This window comes from Giraffa tippelskirchi, chromosome 5, assembly GCF_054371585.1.
Source record: "Giraffa tippelskirchi isolate mGirTip1 chromosome 5, T2T-mGirTip1v1.2.pri, whole genome shotgun sequence".
Classification (NCBI taxonomy): domain Eukaryota; kingdom Metazoa; phylum Chordata; class Mammalia; order Artiodactyla; family Giraffidae; genus Giraffa; species Giraffa tippelskirchi.
Genome location: NC_137279.1, coordinates 82,259,272 through 82,279,685, shown reverse-complemented (window position 1 = coordinate 82,279,685; position 20,414 = coordinate 82,259,272). Strand labels below are relative to the sequence as shown.

At 42.0% G+C, this 20,414-nt stretch overlaps 1 protein-coding gene and 2 long non-coding RNA genes across 9 annotated transcripts in view; 2 read left to right on the top strand and 1 right to left on the bottom strand.

Annotated features, from left to right (window-relative positions):
• Positions 1-5,113, top strand: part of LOC145506509 (uncharacterized) — a 30,702-nt gene extending 25,589 nt beyond the window's left edge. For 2 of the 3 annotated variants that reach the window (XR_014053982.1, XR_014053983.1), the window contains one exon: positions 976-1,829. This is a non-coding gene — a long non-coding RNA (uncharacterized LOC145506509). Of the gene's footprint in view, positions 1-975; positions 1,830-4,876 lie in introns of those variants that run through there. The other variant, XR_014053981.1, reaches the window with a different exon arrangement.
• UCK2 (uridine-cytidine kinase 2) overlaps positions 1-20,414 on the top strand; it is a 119,510-nt gene that overhangs the window by 26,634 nt on the left and 72,462 nt on the right. The window contains exons 1-3 of one of the 5 annotated variants that reach the window (XM_081491339.1): positions 13,555-13,700; positions 15,089-15,368; positions 17,836-17,992. The exons of 1 other annotated variant lie outside the window; for it this stretch is intronic. Coding sequence is in view for 2 of the 4 variants with exons in the window: in XM_081491335.1 (XP_081347461.1) it covers positions 19,345-19,599 (255 nt within the window). In the remaining 2 variants the exon portion in view is untranslated. Of the gene's footprint in view, positions 1-13,554; positions 13,701-15,088; positions 15,369-17,835; positions 17,993-18,540; positions 19,014-19,203; positions 19,600-20,414 lie in introns of those variants that run through there. 3 more of the 5 variants (XM_081491341.1, XM_081491336.1, XM_081491335.1) reach the window with 3 other exon arrangements.
• On the bottom strand, positions 723-18,886 carry LOC145506510 (uncharacterized). Its single transcript, XR_014053984.1, has 4 exons — positions 18,449-18,886; positions 12,974-13,100; positions 7,073-7,325; positions 723-2,055 (listed from the first exon to the last, which is right to left on the bottom strand). It is a non-coding gene; the product is annotated as an uncharacterized LOC145506510 (long non-coding RNA).

The following is a 20,414-nucleotide window of genomic DNA, read 5'->3' as shown; positions in this document are numbered from 1 at the left end:
ACTATTATATATATATTATAGTACATATATATATATACATAGTATATATAGAAGCATGTAAGGGTTTAAAAATATTTTTCCTAGGTTTCATCTGCCTGAAGCTTTACATATGGTACATTTCAAGTTGTCCCAAGGGTTACAGACATAAAAAATTGGATAGGATTTAATAGTTATACTTTTTATTTTAAAAAAATATTTCTACATATTCATCATATAATTTGGTTTTTGATAGAAACTTAGACCTCTGGCCACACAAAATTTTGTTTCTGTGGCTTTTTTTCAATCATGGATTTTACAGTATTCTTGCCTATATAACCTAAAAAATATGCTAAAATATTCAAATTAAATGTTGCATATATGATTTCTTCCTAAAGCATAGTATACTTTGTCAGTTCCCTACCCATCCTCAGGTCTGACTGTTGTATTTACGCCATCAACTTCCAGCTGCTGAGGTCTTCTGGCATCTGGAGCCTTACTTTCCTAGTGATGTCACTGGAGCCTAAATTAGTTTAAACTTTGAAAGCAATTTAGCAGGTTGTATCAAAGGCCCTAAAAATGTGCATACCCTTTGATACAACAAGAGGAAATAATCAGATAGATGGGTCAAGAAGCATATTTAAGGATGTTTTCACATTCTTACCTAATTTAAGAAACAGAGTATCTAAATGTTAAGAGGACTGTTAAATAAATTATAACAAATTTGTGCAGTGGAATACTATTCAGTACTTCAAATGATACAAATGTTTATTGGTTACATTGAAAGTTTATAATTTGTTCATTGGTATGCTATTAGTTCATTGGTAAATATGTGTTAGGACAATCTTTGCTTCTCACTTCTTCAGTCTCTTGTAGATACTAGACTGATGAGATCTTGGCTAGAAAGGACCACTTTTTAAAAAGTTCTACTTACATATAATACATAGAAAAACATCTAGAATATTGATGATAACTTGTAATTTGTTGTCTCTATTCTAGATCTTGAGCTTCCCAGGTGGTGCAATGGCAAAGAATCCGCCTGCCAGGGCAGGAGACACCAGAGACACGGATTCAATCCTTGGGTCAGGAAGATCCCCTGGAGAAGGAAATGTCAACACATTCCAGTATTCTTACATGGGAAATCCCATGGACAGAGGAGCCTGGCAGGTACAGGCCATGGTGTTGCAAAGTCAGACATGACTGAGCACAGCACAGCACACAACACTGTAGATCTTGCATACGGTGGCAAATATTTACTAGCTTATTAAATAAATAATAAAGAGAGTCAGTGATGAGAATGTGTTACAAAGTAAGGATTTTGATTATTTCAAATTTGTACAGTTGAAGTCCATTTTAAAAAGTAAAGAAAAGAAAGGAGAAAAACCAGCTAGCAGGTTATACACTAAACTGTTAATGTGAGTTATATCTGACTGGGATTTTAAGGGTGATTGTTTTCTTTATACTCAAGAGTTTCTAATTTGACTATAATTCTATATTACTTTTATAATGGAGAAATAATAAAAGTCAAAACTATTACATTTAAGATTAAAAATATTCAACAATAACAACAGTGAAGCTTTACTGTCTTAATACACAAAAGACTGTGTGTAATTGGTCTGTGTTGGCCAATTATGTTCCTTTGTAACAAATGCATTACACTGATTTGTGGGGCATCCCATGTAGAATACAGCTGAAACATTTCTGTAAACAATGGATAAATTATATTGGACTTATTTCACCTATGGTAGGCCACTTTTGCACAATACTTAGAAACTTAGAAAAATTGCAGGGTTGTTTATCAACTAATAAATAAGTTAACTAACCAACTACTATTAAAGCCATTTGGAAAATATTCTCCTGGGTTGTAAGGTGTTATTGATATGAAGGTGTCTGAATGTACTTACTTTTTTAGGGAAAGGAGAATTTCTAATGTTATTACTTAAATTATCTTATCTGAAATAACGGAGAACTGGGGGGCTTCCCTGGTAGCTCAGTGGTTGAGAACCTTCCTGCCAATGCAGGAGACATGGGTTTGATCTCTGATCCAGGAAGACCCCACGTGCCTCGGAGCAACTAAGTCTGTAATTAAAAAAAAAGAAAAGAAAAGAGAGCTGCAGATGTAATTTAAATGTTCAAAGTTTCAAATAGTGAAGTCAAAAGTTATTTAAAAAAATTGAGGTTCCTTTGGGATGTGGTTAGATGTCTCTGCTAAATATTCCCTAGTGTTTTCCACAGGATCACATTTTCTTGTCACGGCTTGTTCAAGTACCTGTACCAGTCTTCAGATTGTAAGCTCAATGAGAACAGAAATAATATCTGTCTTCCTGGCAAATTGTAGGAACTTAACATTAAAAAAAAAAAAAAAAAGAATGTATAAATGAATGGTGTTGTTTTGTTAAGAGTATAGTTGATTTACAGTGTTGGGCAGTTAGTTTCAGGTGTACAGCAGATTGAATCAGTTATTCAGTTCAGTCACTCAGTCATGTCCAACTCTTTGCAACCACATGGACTGCAGCACGCCAGGCTTCCCTATCCATCATGATCTCCCAGAGCTTGCTCAAACTCATGTACATTGAGTCGGTGATGCCATCCAACCATCTCATCCTCTGTTGTCCCCTTCTCCTCCTGCGTTCAATCTTTCCCAGCATCAGGGTCTTTTCCAATGAGTCAGTTCTTCATATCAGGTGGCCAGAGTATTGGAGCTTCAGCTTCAGCATCAGTCCTTCCAGTGAAGATTCAGGACTGATTTCCTGTAGGATTGACTGGTTTGATCTCCTTGCAGTCCAAGGGACTTTCAAGAGTCTTCTCCAACACCACAGTTCAAAAGCATCAATTCTTTGGTGCTCAGCTTTCTTTATAGTCCAACTCTCACATCCATACATGACTACTGAAAAAACCATAGCCTTGACTAGATGGACCTTTGTTGGCAAAGTAATGTCTCTGCTTTTTAATATGCTGTCTAGGTTGGTCATACCTTTTCTTCCTCTTTTAATTTCATGACTGCAGTCACCATCTGCAGTGATTTTGGAGCCCCCCAAAATAAAGTCTCTTACTGTTTCCATTGTTTCCCCATCTATTTGCTGTGGAGTGATGGGACTGGATGCCATGATCTTAGTTTTTTGAATGTTGAATTTCAAGCCAACTTTTTCACTCTCCTCTTTCACTTTGATCAAGAAGCTCTTTAGTTCTGATGCTGAAGCTGAAACTCCAATACTTTGGCCACCTGATGCACAGAACTGACTCATTGAAAAAGACCCTGATGCTGGGAAAGATTGAAGGTGGGAGGAGAAGGGGACAACAGAGGATGAGATGGTTGGATGGCATCACCAACTTGATGGACATGAGTTTGAGCAAGCTCCAGGAGATTGTGATGGACAGGGAAGCCTGGCTTGCTATAGTCTGTGGGGTTGCAAAGAGTTGGACATGACTGAGCAACTGAATTGAATGTGTATACGTCAGTCCTGATCTCTCAATTTATCTCTCTGCTTCCCTTCTCCCTGCCATAACCATAATTTTTTTAGATTCCACATATAAGCAGTATCAGATTATAGTTGTCTTTATCTGGCTTATTTCCCTCTGTATGATATTCTCTAGATCCATCCACCACTTCTGCAAATGACCCAGTTTCATTCCTTTTTATGACTGAGTAATATTCCATTGTATATGTGTACTACATCTTTTGTATCCATTCTGTTGATGGACATTTAGGTTGCTTCCATGTCCTGACTATTGGAAATAGTGCTGCAGTGAACACTGTGGCGCATATATCTTTTTGCATTGTGGTTTTCTCCAGATATATGCCCAGGAGTGCATCATATGACAGTTTATTTTTGTTTTTTTAAGGAACCTCCATACTGTTCTCCATAGTGGCTGAACCAATTTACATTCCAACAAACAGTGTAAGTTTTTTCCACACACTCTCCTGCATTTATTGTCTGTAGATTTTTTTGATGATGGCCATTAGAATTGTGATTTAGAACAAGAAAATAACGGGTTGGAGTTTTGAAATGCACTATGGATATGGTTCCTTACATACTGATGGCAGGAGTATACGTTACATTAAGATTTGAGGTTTTATGGTGAGATATTTACATTTGCAGTTGACACTAACCAACTGCAGTAAATGAAATGCCAAGATACAAATATACTACTAAAAATTCCTATGAGGTGTAACAATGTAGATAATAATGGTAGATAAGCTGCATATCATAATTATATAAGTTCAGAGATGGGAGGGAACTAAAGAGTATCTAAAAGTCAATGCTTTCATTTAATATGTGAATAAATGATAGCCAATACAATTTAAATAACTTACAAAGTGACATAGCTCATTACTGATAATACCAGACTATGGGCCAGGTCTCCTGACTTGTTGGTCTAGATCTTTTTTCCACCTAAATCAAGGCAAGCAAGCCAGTGGGGTGTCAGAGACAATCATTTTGTTCTTTGAACATGCTAGTCCAGACTAGCATGGTTCTTTAGCCACAGAGAGCAACAAAAATGTGAGGTCATTAGGAAGGGCATTGTAAAAAAAAACAGAAGAGTTCACAACCAGAATACTGGACATAGTTCTGTGTCCACACTGGAGGAAAGATACACTAAAGCTAGAGAAGAACCACCAGAGGAAATGAAACTAACCTGACAGCTGGAAGAATAGGATATAAACATTCTTACATTTCAACCTGAGATGTTAAAGGAAAATAAATGTGGGGACTGGACCTGAAACTTTTGAAGTTGCAACACAGAGGAAAATGAGACCCTTCCACAAAATAGGCCTGGATGCCATTGTCAGATATGGCGATGAATTAGATGATCCAAAAGACTGAGCAGTATGATAATTCCTATGGTCTTATTTACAAAACCCTTTCTCATGTCATTTCAACTCCCTCTTGATCCCTAGAAACATCACCAATGGAGAAGGGACAATGAATACCTAGTTGTTTCCCTTGGTGTCAGTGGTACTTCAGCTGTCAACAGGCCGACACTGACTTGGAGTTCTTCCTCTGTTGACCTTCATTTCATCCCAAATCCTGGGTTATTGTGAATGAGAGACACCTTCTCTCCATCAATCATAGCTGTCAACTACTGATGTCTTTTATCCATTTTCTCTTGTCTGCATAAACTAATTTTATGCCTGTGAATACTTTCCTGTGTAAGTATGCCTTGATTTATAATAGCCATAGTGAAAACTGTTATGAAACTGTCAGAACATTCAAAAAAGTGTTTTGTGTATCCAAAAATAAATGATTATCCCATTTTGTTTCCCATCTTTGGTGTGTTCCATTTCTTCCTTAAAGTTAATCAGATGTCATAGTCTTCAGCTTTCCTTTCCTGAGGGTTTTTTCCTTCTTTTATCGTCCCTTTTGCATTTAACATTTTTAAATAATTATTTTTATTTATTTATTTGGCTGTACTGGGTCTTAGTTGTGGCATGCAAGATCTTCAATTTTCATTTTGGCATGTGGGATCTAGTTCCTCAACCAGGAATAGAACGTGAGTCCCATACATTGGGAGTGTGGAGTCTTAGCTGCTGGATCACCAGGGAAGTCCCTGTACTTAACTTTGAGTGTTTCTCTTTCATGCATATTTTGTGTATATATATACATTTGGCTGCATCAGTTCTCAGTTGTGGCGTGTGGGATCTTGGCTGCATCATGTGGGATCTTTCGTTGTGGTGCATGGACTCTCTAGTTGTGGAGCATGGGCTCCCACAGTTGTGGTGTGCAGGCTTAGTTGCTGTGCAGCATGTGGGATTTTAGTTCTCAGACCAGGGATCAAACCTGCATTCCCCACATCTCAAGGCAGATTCTTAACCACTGGACCACCAGAGAAGTCCCTTGTACATATTTTTAAAAACTCTGATATTTTCACATTCATTTGAAAGCTTAGAGGTATTGATATTTTTCATTAGCAGAAACTGATGAACTCTTCTGCTAGTGAGCAATTATTCTAAAAAAAACTTTGCAAAAAATATGAATATTAAAAACTAATAACACTAAACTGAAAATAACAATTATCTCTAAGGGAAGGAATTAAAGAGAACTTCAACATTCTATATAAAAGTTTTCTTCATTGTTTGATTTTTATACACTAAACATCTATAACCTAAGCTAGGAAACAATTATAATAAATATTAATAACAACATTAAATATGTGATATCTAATAGCTGAAGTAAATAAATATCTTTCTCAGTGTAAATAGGTCTCTTAGGGCCTCTTTCAAGCTAGCAAAATACTGTTTAGTTCTTTGTAAGAGATAATTTGCTGTATGGACTCTTGGTTACTATAGATAAGCACTTTGAGCTCCACAAAATACTGGCTCTGCCTTTTAGTAATAGGCATACCAAAAAAAGGATTCTGCACTTTGGTAAAGCACTGGTTTCAACAAACATAAGTGAGTTTCTTTATTGCAGTATTTCTCAGGGTGTTTAATATGCTAATGTGCCCTGTCACTCCCGCCTAGAAGTTAAAGTGGGAGGGGAGGATAGTACACAGGTTTTTCCAAACTTACTTGTTTCCAATACCTCTTTTTCTCCCAAAACCACTGTTCCAAGGCACAAACTTTGGGAAATACTGCTGCAGGATATTAAAGAAAGAGTTCATTTCATAGGGATAGGTAATGAAGGGCACTACCTCTTCTTATTGCAGGATTTATCCATATCTAAATATACACTGCTCTCTGCACATCGTTTTTAAGCCAGATCTAGAACATTGAAGGTATAGATTTTTTCAATATTAAACTAACCTTACATTTTAAAAATAAACCTTGTTTGTGATAGACTCTTCTTTTTACGTGTTGATATATTTAAAATTGGGCTTCCCAGGCGGCACTAGTGCCTGCCAACGCAGAAGACATTAAGAGACACAAGGTTCGATCCCTGGGTCAGGAATATCCCCTGGAGGGGGGCATGGCGACCCACTGCAGTATTCTTGTCTGGAGAATCCCATGGACAGAGGAGCCTGGAGGGCTACAGTCCACAGGGTCTCACAGAGTCAGACACAACTGAAGCAACTTAGCATAACATGTATATTTAAAATTGTGGTTTATATTTAGGATTTTTACTTACTATGCTTATAAGAGAGACTATATGCTTACACAAAAACCCTTTAATTTTCCATTCTTGTCCTGTGTTGTCAGGTTTTGGTGTTAAATTTCTTGCTGGTCTCATAAAATGAGTTGTTAAATGTTCCATCTTTTTTCTTCTCTCTGGTAGTTTGTGAAATCTTGGTATTAACTTTCCTTTGAATGTTTGGTAGAATTCCTTGATTAAAGTTTCAGAGCCTGGAATTTTATCTTGCTGTGTTTTATTTCACTGGACAGTTTTCAGTTTTGCAAGAGAATCTCAGATCTGCAAGAGGAGTCAGACACTATTCAGTGTAGGGACACAGTCCTACAGCCTCACCAGTAACAAGTAGTGGACTTAGCTGGACTTAGGGCTTCCCTGGTGGCTCAGAAGGTAAAGCATCTGTGTGCAACGCGGGATACCCGGGTTTGACCCTTGGGTCGGGAAGATCCCCTGGAGAAGGAAGTGGCAACCCTCTCTAGTACTCTTGCCTGGAAAATCCCATGGACGGAGGAGCCTGGTAGGCTATAGTCCATGGGGTCACAAAGAGTTGGACATGACTGAGCGACTTCACTTTCACTTTAGTTGGACACAAGGGAAAATGCTTCAAGCATCCCTGCCAGCTTGAAGATAAGGTTCAGTTCAGAGCAAGTGGTGAAGCTGCCAGAAATTTAACAGGGTGATCCTGGAATTGAAGCAGGCATAGAAGAGCTGAGATAAGCTGCTCACATCCTTGGCTGACTGGGACACTACACATGTGTAGAGGAGATCCAAGAGACCTGGGAGAATCCAGCAAAAACTAAAAGATGAGGGAGACTTGAGCACAGGCTGAAGCTTTGAATGCATTCCCTAATCCACACATATCAATCAGCAGAGGGTGAGAGCCTAACTGGCTCAAGATATTTCAGTACAACCTCTGCCCAAAGCATTGACTGACCACTAAGCAATTAGTCACAGAGGAAATCACTAGGGAGCCAGGCTAAGCAAACACAGCAAACTAACAAACAAAAATAAAACAGCAGAGGGACTTCCCCAGCGATGCAGTGGTTAAGATTGTGTCTTCCAATGCATGAAGTGTGGGTTCGATCCCTGGTCGGGGAACTAAGATCTCACATGCCATGGGGTTAGGCCAAAAGTAAAAAAAACAAACTAGTTAAAAATAAATAAAACAGCAGAGACAGGAGGCTGTACATCAGGGAAATAGATTGTGCAGTTTAAATCTAAACATCTTATTAAACAAAAAATGAAAAATCCAACAACCATCAAAAATATAAAATGGAACTCAGAGTAGCTAAAATACATTATCTAAAATTTCCAGTTTTTTTAAATCAAAAATTACTAGACATGCAAAAAAACCTAGGAAAATTATACCCATATACAAAAAAAAAAAAAAGAAACTAGGAACAGGCCCAGCTTTTACTTTTAGCAGAGAAACACTGAAGGCAGCTATTATACATATGTTCAAATAACTTTAGAAATGCTAACAGTGAATCAACAGAAAGCAAATCTCAATAGGAAAATAGTATTAAAAAGAACCAAATGGAAATCCTAGATTTGAAAAGTATAATAACTCAAATGAAAAATTCATTACATGGTTTCAACAGCAGATTGGAGATGACAGGAGAAATAATTGGTGAAGTTGAACACAGACTAATAGAAACTGTCCACACCTAAGGATAGAGAAAAAAGAGGATTGAAGAAAATTAAACAGAGTCTTAGAAACCTGGGAGTCAAGTATTCCAACTTTAATGGGAGACCCAAAATGGGGAGGGAGAAAGGAGTAGAAAACATATTTCAAGAAACTGGCCAAAAAACATCCGAAATTTAATGAAAACCTTAACTTACAAATCCTGAAACTCAATGAAATTTCAACAAGATAAAAGAGAACCACACCTCAACATGAGGCAAATTTCTGAAAACCAAAGGCAAAGAGAAAAATCTTGAAAGCAGCAAGAGAAAATGACTCATCATATATAGGGGGGCAACAATTAATAGCTAACTTCTCACTAGAAATAATGAAGTCCAGAAAGACAGTTGAATGACATATTAAAAGGGCTGGGTGAAAAGTACCATGCTCTTAACCAAGAATTCTATATCCAATAAAACCATTTTCCGAAAAGGAAATTGAAATAAAGATATTACCAGATAAACAAAAACTGAGAGATGTTACTAGCAGACTTATTATACTATACTGTTAGATCTACTAAAGATTGTCAGGCTATATAAAGAAGCAAGATCCAAGTATATACAGTTCATAAGACATACACGTTAGAATCACAGATACAAATCAGTTCAGTTCAGTTCAGTCGCTCAGTCGTGTCCGACTCTTTGCGACCCCATGAATTGCAGCACGCCAGGCCTCTCTGTCCATCACCAACTCCCGGACTCTACCCAAACCCATGTCCATCGAGTCGGTGATGCCATCCAACCATCTCATCCTCTGTCATCCCCTTCTCCTCCCACCTCCAATCCTACCCAGCATTAGGGTCTTTTCCAATGAGTCAACCCTTCGCATGAGGTGGCCAAAGTATTGGAGTTCCAGCTTCAACATCAGACCTTCCAATGAACACCCAGGATTGATCTCTTTTAGGATGGATTGATTGGATCTCCTTGCAGTCCAAGGGACTCTCAAGAGTCTTCTCCAACACCACAGTTCAACAGCATCAATTCTGCGGCGCTCAGCTTTCTTCACCGTCCAACTCTCACGTCCATACATGACCACTGGAAAAACCATAGCCTTGACTAGACGGACTTTTGTTGGCAAAGTAATGTCTCTGCTTTTAAATATGCTATCTAGGTTGGCCATAACCTTCCTTCCAAGGAGTAAGCGTCTTTTAATTTCATGGCTGCAGTCACCATCAGCAGTGATTCTGCAGCCCCAAAAAATAAAGTCTGACACTGTTTCCACTGTTACCCCATCTATTTCCCATGGAGTGATGGGACCAGATGCCATGATCTTAGTTTTCTGAACGTAGAGCTTTAAGCCAACTTTTTCACTCTCCTCTTTCACCTTCATCAAGAGGCTCTTTAGTTCTTCTTCACTTTCTGCCATAAGGGTGGTGTCATCTGCATATCTGAGGTTATTGATATTTCTCCCAGCAATCTTGATTCCAGCTTGTGTTTCTTCCAGCCCAGCGTTTCTCATGATGGACTCTGCATATAAGTTAAATAAGCAGGGTGACAATATACAGCCTTGACGGACTCCTTTTCCTATTTGGAACCAGTCCATTGTTCCATGTCCAGTTCTAACTGTTGCTTCCTGACCTGCATACAGGTTTCTCAAGAGACAGGTCAGATGGTCTGGTATTCCCATCTCTTTCAGAATTTTCCACAGTTTATTGTGATCCACACAGTCAAACGCTTTGGCATAGTCAATAAAGCAGAAATAGATGTTTTTCTGGAACTCTTTTGCTTTTTCGATGATCCAGTGGATATTGGCAATTTGATCTCTGGTTCCTTTGCCTTTTCTAAAACCAGCTTGAACATCTGGAAGTTCATGATTCACGTATTGCTGAAGCCTGGCTTGAAGAATTTTGAGCATTACATTACTAGCATGTGAGATGAGTGCAATTGTGCGGTAGTTTGAGCATTCTTTGGCATTGCCTTTCTTTGGGATTGGAACGAAAACTGACCTTTTCCAGTCCTGTGGCCACTGCTGAGTTTTCCAAATTTGCTGGCATATCGAGTGCAGCACTTTCACAGCATCACCTTTGAGGATTTGAAATAGCTCAACTGGAATTCCATCACCTCCACTAGCTTTGTTCATAGTGATGCTTTCTAAGGCCCACTTGACTTCACATTCCAGGATGTCTGGCTCTAGGTGAGTGATCACACCATCGTGATTATCTGGGTGGTGAAGATCTTTTCTGTACAGTTCTTCTGTGTATTCTTGCCACCTCTTCTTAATATCTTCTGCTTCTGTTTGGTCCATACCATTTCTGTCCTTTATCGAGCCTATCTTTGCATGAAATGTTCCTTTGGTATCTAATTTTCTTGAAGAGATCTCTAGTCTTTCCCAATCTGTTGTTTTCCTCTATTTCTTTGCACTGATTGCTGAGGAAGGCTTTCTTATCTCTCCTTGCGATTCTTTGGAACTCTGCATTCAGATGGGAATATCTTTCCTTTTCTCCTTTGCTTTTCACTTCTCTTCTCTTCCCAGCTATCTATAAGGCCTCACAAGAGAAGACTCTACACATGGATATCACCAGATGGTCAACACCGAAATCAGATTGATTATATTCTTTGCAGCCAAAGATGGAGAAGCTCTATACAGTCAGCAAAAACAAGACCAGGAGCAGACTGTGGCTCAGATCATGAACTGCTTATTGCCAAATTCAGACTTAAATTGAAGAAAGTAGGGAAAACCACTAGTCCATTCAGGTATGACCTAGATCAAATCCCTTATGAGTATACAGTGGAAGTGACAAATAGATTTAAGGGACTAGACCTGATAGAGTGCCTGACGAACTATGGACAGAGGTTCGTGACATTGTACAGGAGAGAGAGACCAAGAAAATCCCCATCGAAAAGAAATGCAAAAAAGCAAAATGGCTGTCTGAGGAGGCCTTACAGATAGCTGGGAAGAGAAGAGAAGCGAAAAGCAAAGGAGAAAAGTTAAAAGATGGAAACTGATATACCATGCAATCAGTAATCATAAGAGAGGTGGAGTGGCTTATTAATGTTAGACAGAATTGGCTTTAGGACAGAATATTCTGAGAGATAAACAGGGACATTTCATAATGGATATGACCACTAATAAATGTATAGGGAAAGGAAAGGGAAGTCGCTCAGTCGTGTCCGACTCTTTGCGACCCCATGGACTGTAGCCTACCAGGCTCCTCCGTCCATGGGATTCTCCAGGCAAGAATACTGGAGTGGTTTGCCATTTCCTTCTCCAGGGGATCTTCCTGACCCAGGGATCAAACCCAGGTCTCCCGCATTGGAGGCAGACGCTTTAACCTCTGAGCCACCAAGGAAGTCCCAATAAATGTATACATACTTAACAAAAGAGTCCTAAAATACATGCAGCAAAAAGTGACATAACTGAAAGGAAAAATTGATAATGCAACAATTTTAATTGGAGGTTTTAAGACTTTGCTCTCCGTATATGGTGACCAGGAGAAGCACCTCAAAGAACTCAGCCTGCAAGGAACATAACTGACCAAGAGCCCCAGCTAATGTCCCTGGTGGCAGCGAGTTGGGATAGTGCATGTCATTTCAGCCAGCTGAATACCTAATTGTTACAGGCCTAGAGCTCAAACCTGAGCTTGTACTGGTCAGCCAAGGCAGGACTGGTAGGAAGATGTCAGGGTCTTGGTGGTGAAAACCTAAGATCCTAAGATACAGGTAGGGACATCTGGATACGTGCCTTTGAGGATACTGTCCTTGCAAACCACCATGCCCCTGGGCCCTCTGTGCTGGCAGAGGTGACCCATATTCCTTAAAACGAGCTAACACTTACATTCTGCTGGCAATAGGTGCTCTCCTCTGAAGTTACGCTCACCCCCACCACCCTCCCCTGGCCAGCAGGCTATGTCAGACCTAAGTAAATTACACTCAAAATTCTACTTGTGAGTGAGTGAGTGTGTGTGTGTGTGTGTGTGTCTGTCTGTCTGTCTGTCTGTTCCTGGGGAATCTTTTGCTTTTTTTAGTTTTCTCAGTCTCTGACTAAAAATATTTCTGAAACACTAGGTTCTATCACTCAAACCTTTAGGTCTCTCTGCCACCAGGAACAGCTGTAATTTCATTATGAAGCAGAGTTGAATTAATTTTCTCTCCTAATGACATGGGGAGAGTTCGCTTTGAGATACCGACATAACTTTTCATCAACATACCATTTGAACCCCGAGCAAAAACTAATCTGCTAAATCTGCAATCCCATTTAGCCTCCAGCACAAATTGGCACCTCAGCATCACCTCTAGGACAGTCAGACCTGCCATCGTTGGCCACAGTCTAAATAAAAGACAAGCCACCAGACGAAATGTAGCTACTCCTCTGAGGTTGACACCATCAGCTGTACCATCTTCTGCTTCTCCTGTTGACAATTACTAGGGCTGGGACTGGAGAGAGACAAAGAAGACATTTAGAACAAACACATATGGAAGACTCCTTTATAAGGCCCACCCTATACTAGCTTCCCTGGTGGCTCAGACAGGAAAGAATCTGCCCGCAATGCAGGAGACCCGGGTTTGATCCTTGGACTGGGAAGATACCCTGGAGGAAGGCATGGCAACCCACTCCAGTATTCTTGCCTGGAGAATCCCCATGGACAGAGGAGTCTGGTGGGCTGCAGTCCATGGGGCCGCAAAGAGTTGGACATGACTGAGCGACTAAGCACAACACAGCTACTCTAGCACTTGCTCCATCCGAAAGTCAGAGCCTCCTTACATTTTGACACCCTTGTGTCACCCTAGTCCCAGCATTGTACATCACCTACCATAATGCATCCATTATGGTGTAATGGACAAAGCATCAGCCCTAGGGTGAAGGGGGAGGGGTAGAAGTAGATTATTTACAGAGAAAGTGACCTTGGAGCTAATTGAGGAAGGTGAAGGAAGTCACTGCAGAAAAGTAGGATGGGCAAGGTGGTAGTCTAGTGATAGGAAAAGAAGCACAGGGTCAGATACAGGTCTGGGATAAGAACTGGGAACAGAATAAAGGTAAGTGGCTTAGAACACAGTGTGAACAAAACAGGGATGCTGGAAGCTTGCTGGGCAAGACAGTTGAACTCCTGACTTCCCTGGTGGGTCAGAAGGTAAAGCATCTGCCTACAATGTGGGAGACCTGGGTTCAATCCCTGGGTTGGGAAGCTCTCCTGGAGAAGGAAATGGCAACCCACTCCAGTATTCTTGCCTGGAAAATTCCATGGATGGAGGAGCCTGGTGGGCTACAGTCCCTGGGGTCACAAAGAGTCGGACACGACTGAGTCACTTCACTTCACTTCACACTAACAAATCATGTTGTAAGGTAGGGAGAGAAAATAAATCGCTGTAGGACCAAAATCTGTATGTTAACTTTTTCAAAGTCTGGGAAGAGTTCTGAGGGCGTGTGGGATTTCTGAAGTTGGGCCAACTAAAGTTTAAGGGCCCTTGTATGAGTATTATCTTTCTGAGGAAGGGGAAGGGCATATGTGCAAAAATCAGTATACTGAATATAAAAAAATTATTGACTTGCATCTGGGCACTGTTTTATAGGTTACAAAATCCCCTAACATTGTCTTTTTAGTTCTCTCTTTTTTTTCCCTATGCCTTTGTCATTTCTGTTACCAATTCTGAAAAACCTCTTTCTCCTCCTAGACTGCAGGTTGAGACTTATTTTTTGAAACTGTTCTACTGAGATATAACTTACATACCATATAATTCACTAACTTATATGATTAAAAGTTTCTTACGCAAAAGTTGCACAACCACCAGACAATTTCAAAACATTTCCTTTACTCTAAAAAGAGATCCCAGACCCATTAGCTTCCACTCTCCATTTATCTCCAACTTCTCTAACTGCAGGCAAGTGCTACATGTAGAGTTACCTATTTTGGACATTATCTTTTTCATTTTAGTTTAAAGTGTCCATAGGGATTAGAAGTCCTTACGTTTGGAACTCCTAATCTCTAATGGTGTGACTCTTGCAATAGACAGAGACTTGTGACAGAAATAGGAGGGAAAGAGAAATGATACCTATTTAACAACCATTATATGTATACTGATAATATCTTTATTATTTTTTACAACCATCCTATGAGCCAGGTACCATTTAACAGTTAAAGAAACTGAGGTTTATAGAAAGTAACTTGCTAAAGTTTATGAAGTGAGTAAGTAACAAAGCAAGGATGTAAACTGTGCTTTTCTATTAGAGCTCACACTGTCTTCTTTCCACTAAATCAGTAGTGTTCAAACTTTGGTAAGCACTTGAGTCATGTGTACAGTTTATGAAAGACAAATTGCCTGGGCCATTAAGTTTCAGGCTTACTACTTCTGGGGTGGGGACCATGGATTTGCCTTCAGAGGCTGCTGATGCTGCTCTAAGACTGCTATGTCCTGCTTCCTAACAGCATCTGAGAATGTGACTGATTAAGATCACAGACGATGAGATGGTTGGATGGCATCACTGACTTGATGGCCATGAGTTGGAGCAAGCTCTGGGAGTTGGTGATGGACAGGGAAGCCTAGCCTGCTGCAGTCCACGGGGTCACAAAGAGGTGGACACGACTGAGCAAGTGAACTGAAGATCACAGAGCCAGATGTTGAAGGAGCTTTCACATCATCTGGTCATCTTTTCAGAACAGTACTTATGACCTGTCAAAGTAATTGCCGATTAATACAAGACAGGAGGTAAATGGAAAGGCATAACAGGGAACTAACGTGCTGCAGAAGACATACTGAAGTGTGAGAACATTTTTTTTCTGGTTGGGAAATGTGATAAGCAATTAGAGAATTAGCTATGGTGTCTGAAGCACCTGGTGGTAGCATTTGTCAATTGGAGGCAAAATGTAAGGTTGCTAGTCTAGTTCAGAACTGTAGCTACTTTAAGGATAGAAGGGAGGCAGAGGACTGTCAGTAGCAAGTTCTTTTCTTCTTCTTTGGCTACAGCTGTAGTTGCACATTCATGCTGACTTCATTCCCAAATGTTAACTAGGCCAGAACTTGATCAGACTGAAATCTCTGTACGTATAAGAAAATTCTCACAGATACCAAGAAAATGTATTCCCGTGCATCTGTTCTAGCTCTGGATTTTATTGAAAACATTTGATTTTTGTTTTTTCTTCTTAGTGGGAGGGGAAGAAGGGCATCTGGAAATCTCTTAATCCAGAATCTGCAGTATAATTGCTGCAGGAGGCTCAAACGTGATTTGAACACCCCAAGCTGTGGGATTTGGTGACCAGGCTCCCAAGAGAGGATGACACAGCACAGGGAATAGCACAGGCAGCCCACCTTGCTTTATAGAAAGCAAAGATGCAGAAGTCCTTGTTGAGGTCACCAGTGCTGAGGATATTTTTAATAATTTAAATGGACAGGGGAACTTCCTTCTGTGTAGGTGAGCCTACCCGAGGGACAATAGAAAAAAAGAAAACAGCAAAGTGAAAACAGGGAGTGCAGAGAGCAGCTAGATTAGGCCTTTATAGATAGCTTTTGTTTTTTTCAGAGCACTTTTATGTATAGTAACTCATGTCAAATATTATTATTATTAAACAGGGTGCAGATAAGTGTAATGAGTTAGCTCAGTTAATGAGTTAGTTCAACTAGTTAACAGATGCAAATACTAGGATTAGAGGTAGACAGTTACTTGGAATGACAGGAAAACAAAACATTTAGAAATAATAGTAACCACATAAATGCAATCTAGGGAAAACTACATTTTCTTCCAAAATGGTGGAAGTGAAATTTACTTGTTAGTATTTGGGCTTCCCTGGTAGCTCAGCTGGTAAAAAATCCACCTGCAACGTGGGAGACCTGGGTTCGATCCCTGGGTTGGGAAGATCCTCTGGAGGAGGGCATGGCAACCCATTCCAGTATTCTTGCCTGGAGAATCCCCATGGACAGAGGAGCATGGCAGGCCACAGTCCATGGGGTCACAAAGAGTTGGATACAACTGAGCGATTAAGCACAGCATAGCACATTTTCTTACCTCTTTCATATTTGTTCATTCATTCATCCAATATTCAACAAACATGTATTGTGTGAGTGCCTCCTACCTCCAGTTATTCTGTTCTGTGGGCCTTCAGAATGTAGAAATGAGATACGGTGTCTCTTTATTCACTAAGGCTATGTGTCAGAAACTGTTTTAGGTGCTAGGGATAGAAAACAGACAGACAGACAAACAAAGCAAGAAATGTGTAAACCAGTTTGTAGTAAGTCACTTTAAGAAAGGGAATCAAAAGGTACAATGTATAGATGTGATAAAGCAAGTATAATACAATGTTAACAGCAGAATCTAGGTGGTGGCTATATCAGTGTTTACTGTAAAATCTTTCAACTTTAAGTTTGAAAATTTTTATGATTAAAATGTTGTAGAAAAAAGTTATTGGAATGATAAAGAAGATGGGAATTTGGGAAAAGTTCAAGGAGGATGTGGCATTGTTTTATTATTCTTCTTCCTCTCAATTACCTAATATCCCCATAGCTATGAGTCCATCAAGTTCCAAATTCCAGTTGGCCTTTTCTTGGACTCTGAAAAGCTCTGCCATAATCCTAAAAGATCCTTATCTTTTCACTGGGGGAAACCTTAGGAGAAGAAGCAGACTTATGAATCAGCCAAAACCCACCCCTCAGCAATCTGATAAGGCTTCTGGCTAACTTCTCCCAAATGCCTGCCTCTGGGTTCCAGGAAGCTGCTCTCCCCAGTTTAGTTTCTTGTCTGAGCTTCTGTGGAGTTTGGTTGGCGGTGGTAACCTGAAATATTTAAAAAGTGAAAAGAATATCTGTTTTTTCTAATACTCTTAATTTTCTTTAGTAATTTTTTCAAAGTAATTCTGAATTTAAGATAATTTACTAAGTTTTGAAAGAGAATGCAATAGACTTAAGTTCTTCTTTAGATGGTAGGGCCTAAAGCTCACTGATGCCAGTCCCAGGCTCACAGGAGCAGAGGTTGGAAGTGACTAGGCTAGTCCTCCCTCTCTTTCCTGTGCTTCAATAAAGGTTCCTTTTTCAGTTTCAGCCCTTTAGGGGCCTTTTCTCACAGCACCTTTATATAAAGTCTTGCACCTGTGTCAGGTACTCTGTTAAATACTTTAAATATGAAAGTTCATTTTAAAAAATACAATAATCCTAGCATGTAATTGCCATGATTCCCATTTAACAGATGAGAACATTGACCAAGGGAGATTGAGTAACTTGCTCAGGGAACTGCAGCGAAGACAGAAGTCTGGTTCCAGAGGTGGCTCCACTGTTGGTCACCAGCAGCTACTGTCTTTTGTAACCAAGTGCCTAACTGCTCACCTAAACCAGTTCACCTAAAGGTATTAATAAATCAACATGACATTAAGTATTGCTGTAACGTTTCCACAGCCTTAACTCCACAGGAACCTCCGTGTTTGGGATTTCAAACTATGGTTAGAAAGGGCGTTGATGTTGGGAGGGAAGGCATTCCTCAGAGTCCCCTCAAATTACCTTTCTTTCAGAAGAAGGGCTCCAAAAAGTCGCTTGTTAAGGAGGATGGTGTTTGGAGATTTCCAAGAGAGGAAATATTTAAAGCCAGAGGCTGAACTACTATTTTGGCAAACGGGAGGGGAAAAAAATTTCATTTTCAGAACACAAGTTTTTAGTCTGGATAATGGGTAAATGACATTAACTCTTTGTTTCATCTTACTCTTTAAAGTTTGTTCTGATTTTGCTTCTCAAACCTGAGGCATCCCCTCTATTATTTGATCTGCCCTTTTAGCTTTTTATCCCTTTTGAAATAGGTGGGGGCATACCCAATTAAAACATGCAGAAGGCTCCTTTCTTCTCCCTTGGTCCTCGGCAGGCCGTTGTCGCTGATAGGGTTAACCGGGTGGATAGGGAGGAGGGTCGGGCTCACACCTTTCCCAGAGACCTCGGGCGGTGGCGGCGGGGCCCGGGAGGGGCGGAGGCGGGGGCCAGACGCCTAGCCGCCGCCGCCTCGGCGAATGGCAGTGCGCTGCCCGCCCTGATTGGAGCAGCAGCATCACGCTGACCTCTGCCTGGGATGTAAACCGGGACGGCCGCAGCGGGCAGAGGAAGGCTCAGCGCTCCTTAGGAAAAGCCAGCACCGGGCTCGGAGCTGTACGCAGGGAGCGGCAGCAGCCTCGGCCTGGGCAGCGCCCAGTGGCAGCTGCGGGAAGCAGAGGGAGCCCGGCGCGGGCGCGGGCGGGGAGCGTGCGTCTGTTCGCACAAGCAGCGGGAGGAGGGGCCGCGCGAGCCATGGCCGGGGACAGCGAGCAGACCCTGCAGAACCACCAGCAGCCCAACGGCGGCGAGCCTTTCCTGATCGGCGTCAGCGGGGGCACGGCCAGCGGCAAGGTACAGCGGGGCCCCGGGGCCGCGCTCACTCCCCTTCCCTACGGTTCCCCTCCCCGGTCCCGGCCCCGCGGCGGCGCATGTGGCCGGCGGCCGCGTGCCGTGTCAGTTGCTGCAGCCACCGCGTGGCCGGCGCGCCTCCGCTCCTGGCAGCGCTCCAGTGCCGAGTCCTCCCAGCGCGGACTACGGGCGCCGCGGCTGGGGACGGGCGGGCGGGGACGCTGGCCATCCGAGGTTCCAGAGGTACCCCGGCTACCGATCGCAGGGCTGGCACGCTCCAAGGGCGGCAGTGACTCGTGGCCGAGGTCCTGTGGGGGAGGGGCAGGGAAAACAGATGCTTATTGTTTGGCAAGTCCGACGTGGGGGAGAGGGCTTTAAGCAGGGTCCTCTACGAACCCCCGGTACACCCGTCTTCCCCTGTCCTGGCGTTGATGTGCTCGCCCAGCGGCGCAGCCGGGGTGCCAAGGGCGGAGCGAGCCGCGTAGCCCTACCCGGACGGCTGCTCTGGCAAGCACGAGGCGGCGTCCAGGGGAAGAAGAGGAGCCGCACTTGGACTGGATGCCGGGGCCGGGGATTGCAGGGGTTTCCGGTAAAAATCCTGAAAGCCAAATAAGCGAGATGACATCGATGTAATGATCATAGCCGGGGCTTTTCTCTCTCTCTCCCTCTCTGGTTTTAAGAGGAAACGCGGTCAGCTTCAATGAGAAAGTTGTACTGGCCCCGTGCTCTTAGATGTCTGAGGCCGTAGGCGTCTTGGATCCGCGGAAAGTGGTCATCCTCTGCGTGTCTGACCACTCTAGCAGCCTGCTTTCTTTGTTTTTTCAGCAAAGCTAGGGATATGCTTCCTAGCTTTACCCCCGGCTTTTTCTGCAGGTGGAGAAGGGTGGAGTCCTGACAGATGTTTCTTTCTTTGCTCCCCTTCCTTTAAGATGTGGCTACTTGTTTCCCCTACTGTTTAACAATCTGCAAGTTGATTCGGCGCACGGGCTCAAGGGGAGCCTGCGAGACATGGGTGCTGCGCGCTGGGTTTGGCGAGGCGAGATGATGCCTCCTCGGGTTGGGGAGAGCGGAGCAGGAAGGCTGGTTGGCGCCATGAGAAGAGAGCCATGAGGTTTTCACTCCGGATCTGACTCTGCCGGAGCCCCTCCTCCATTTTGGTTTTACACGTTTCCCTCCAGGTCTGGACTTCTTTGGCGCGTGGGGCCCTGACACGGCAGCTAGCGCTGTGGAACTTGTTTATTGATTAGTTAATCTCGTCCGTAGCTCCCAGGGCTAGGAAATCTGCCTGTTTTAGGGCCCAGAAGTTTATGTTGAATTTGCCCCTGGTTGAATGCCTTTTTTAATTTGGAATTTTTTCCATGTTAAGCCAAAGCCAAACTAGGATGCCAGTTCTTTTAGGAAGTT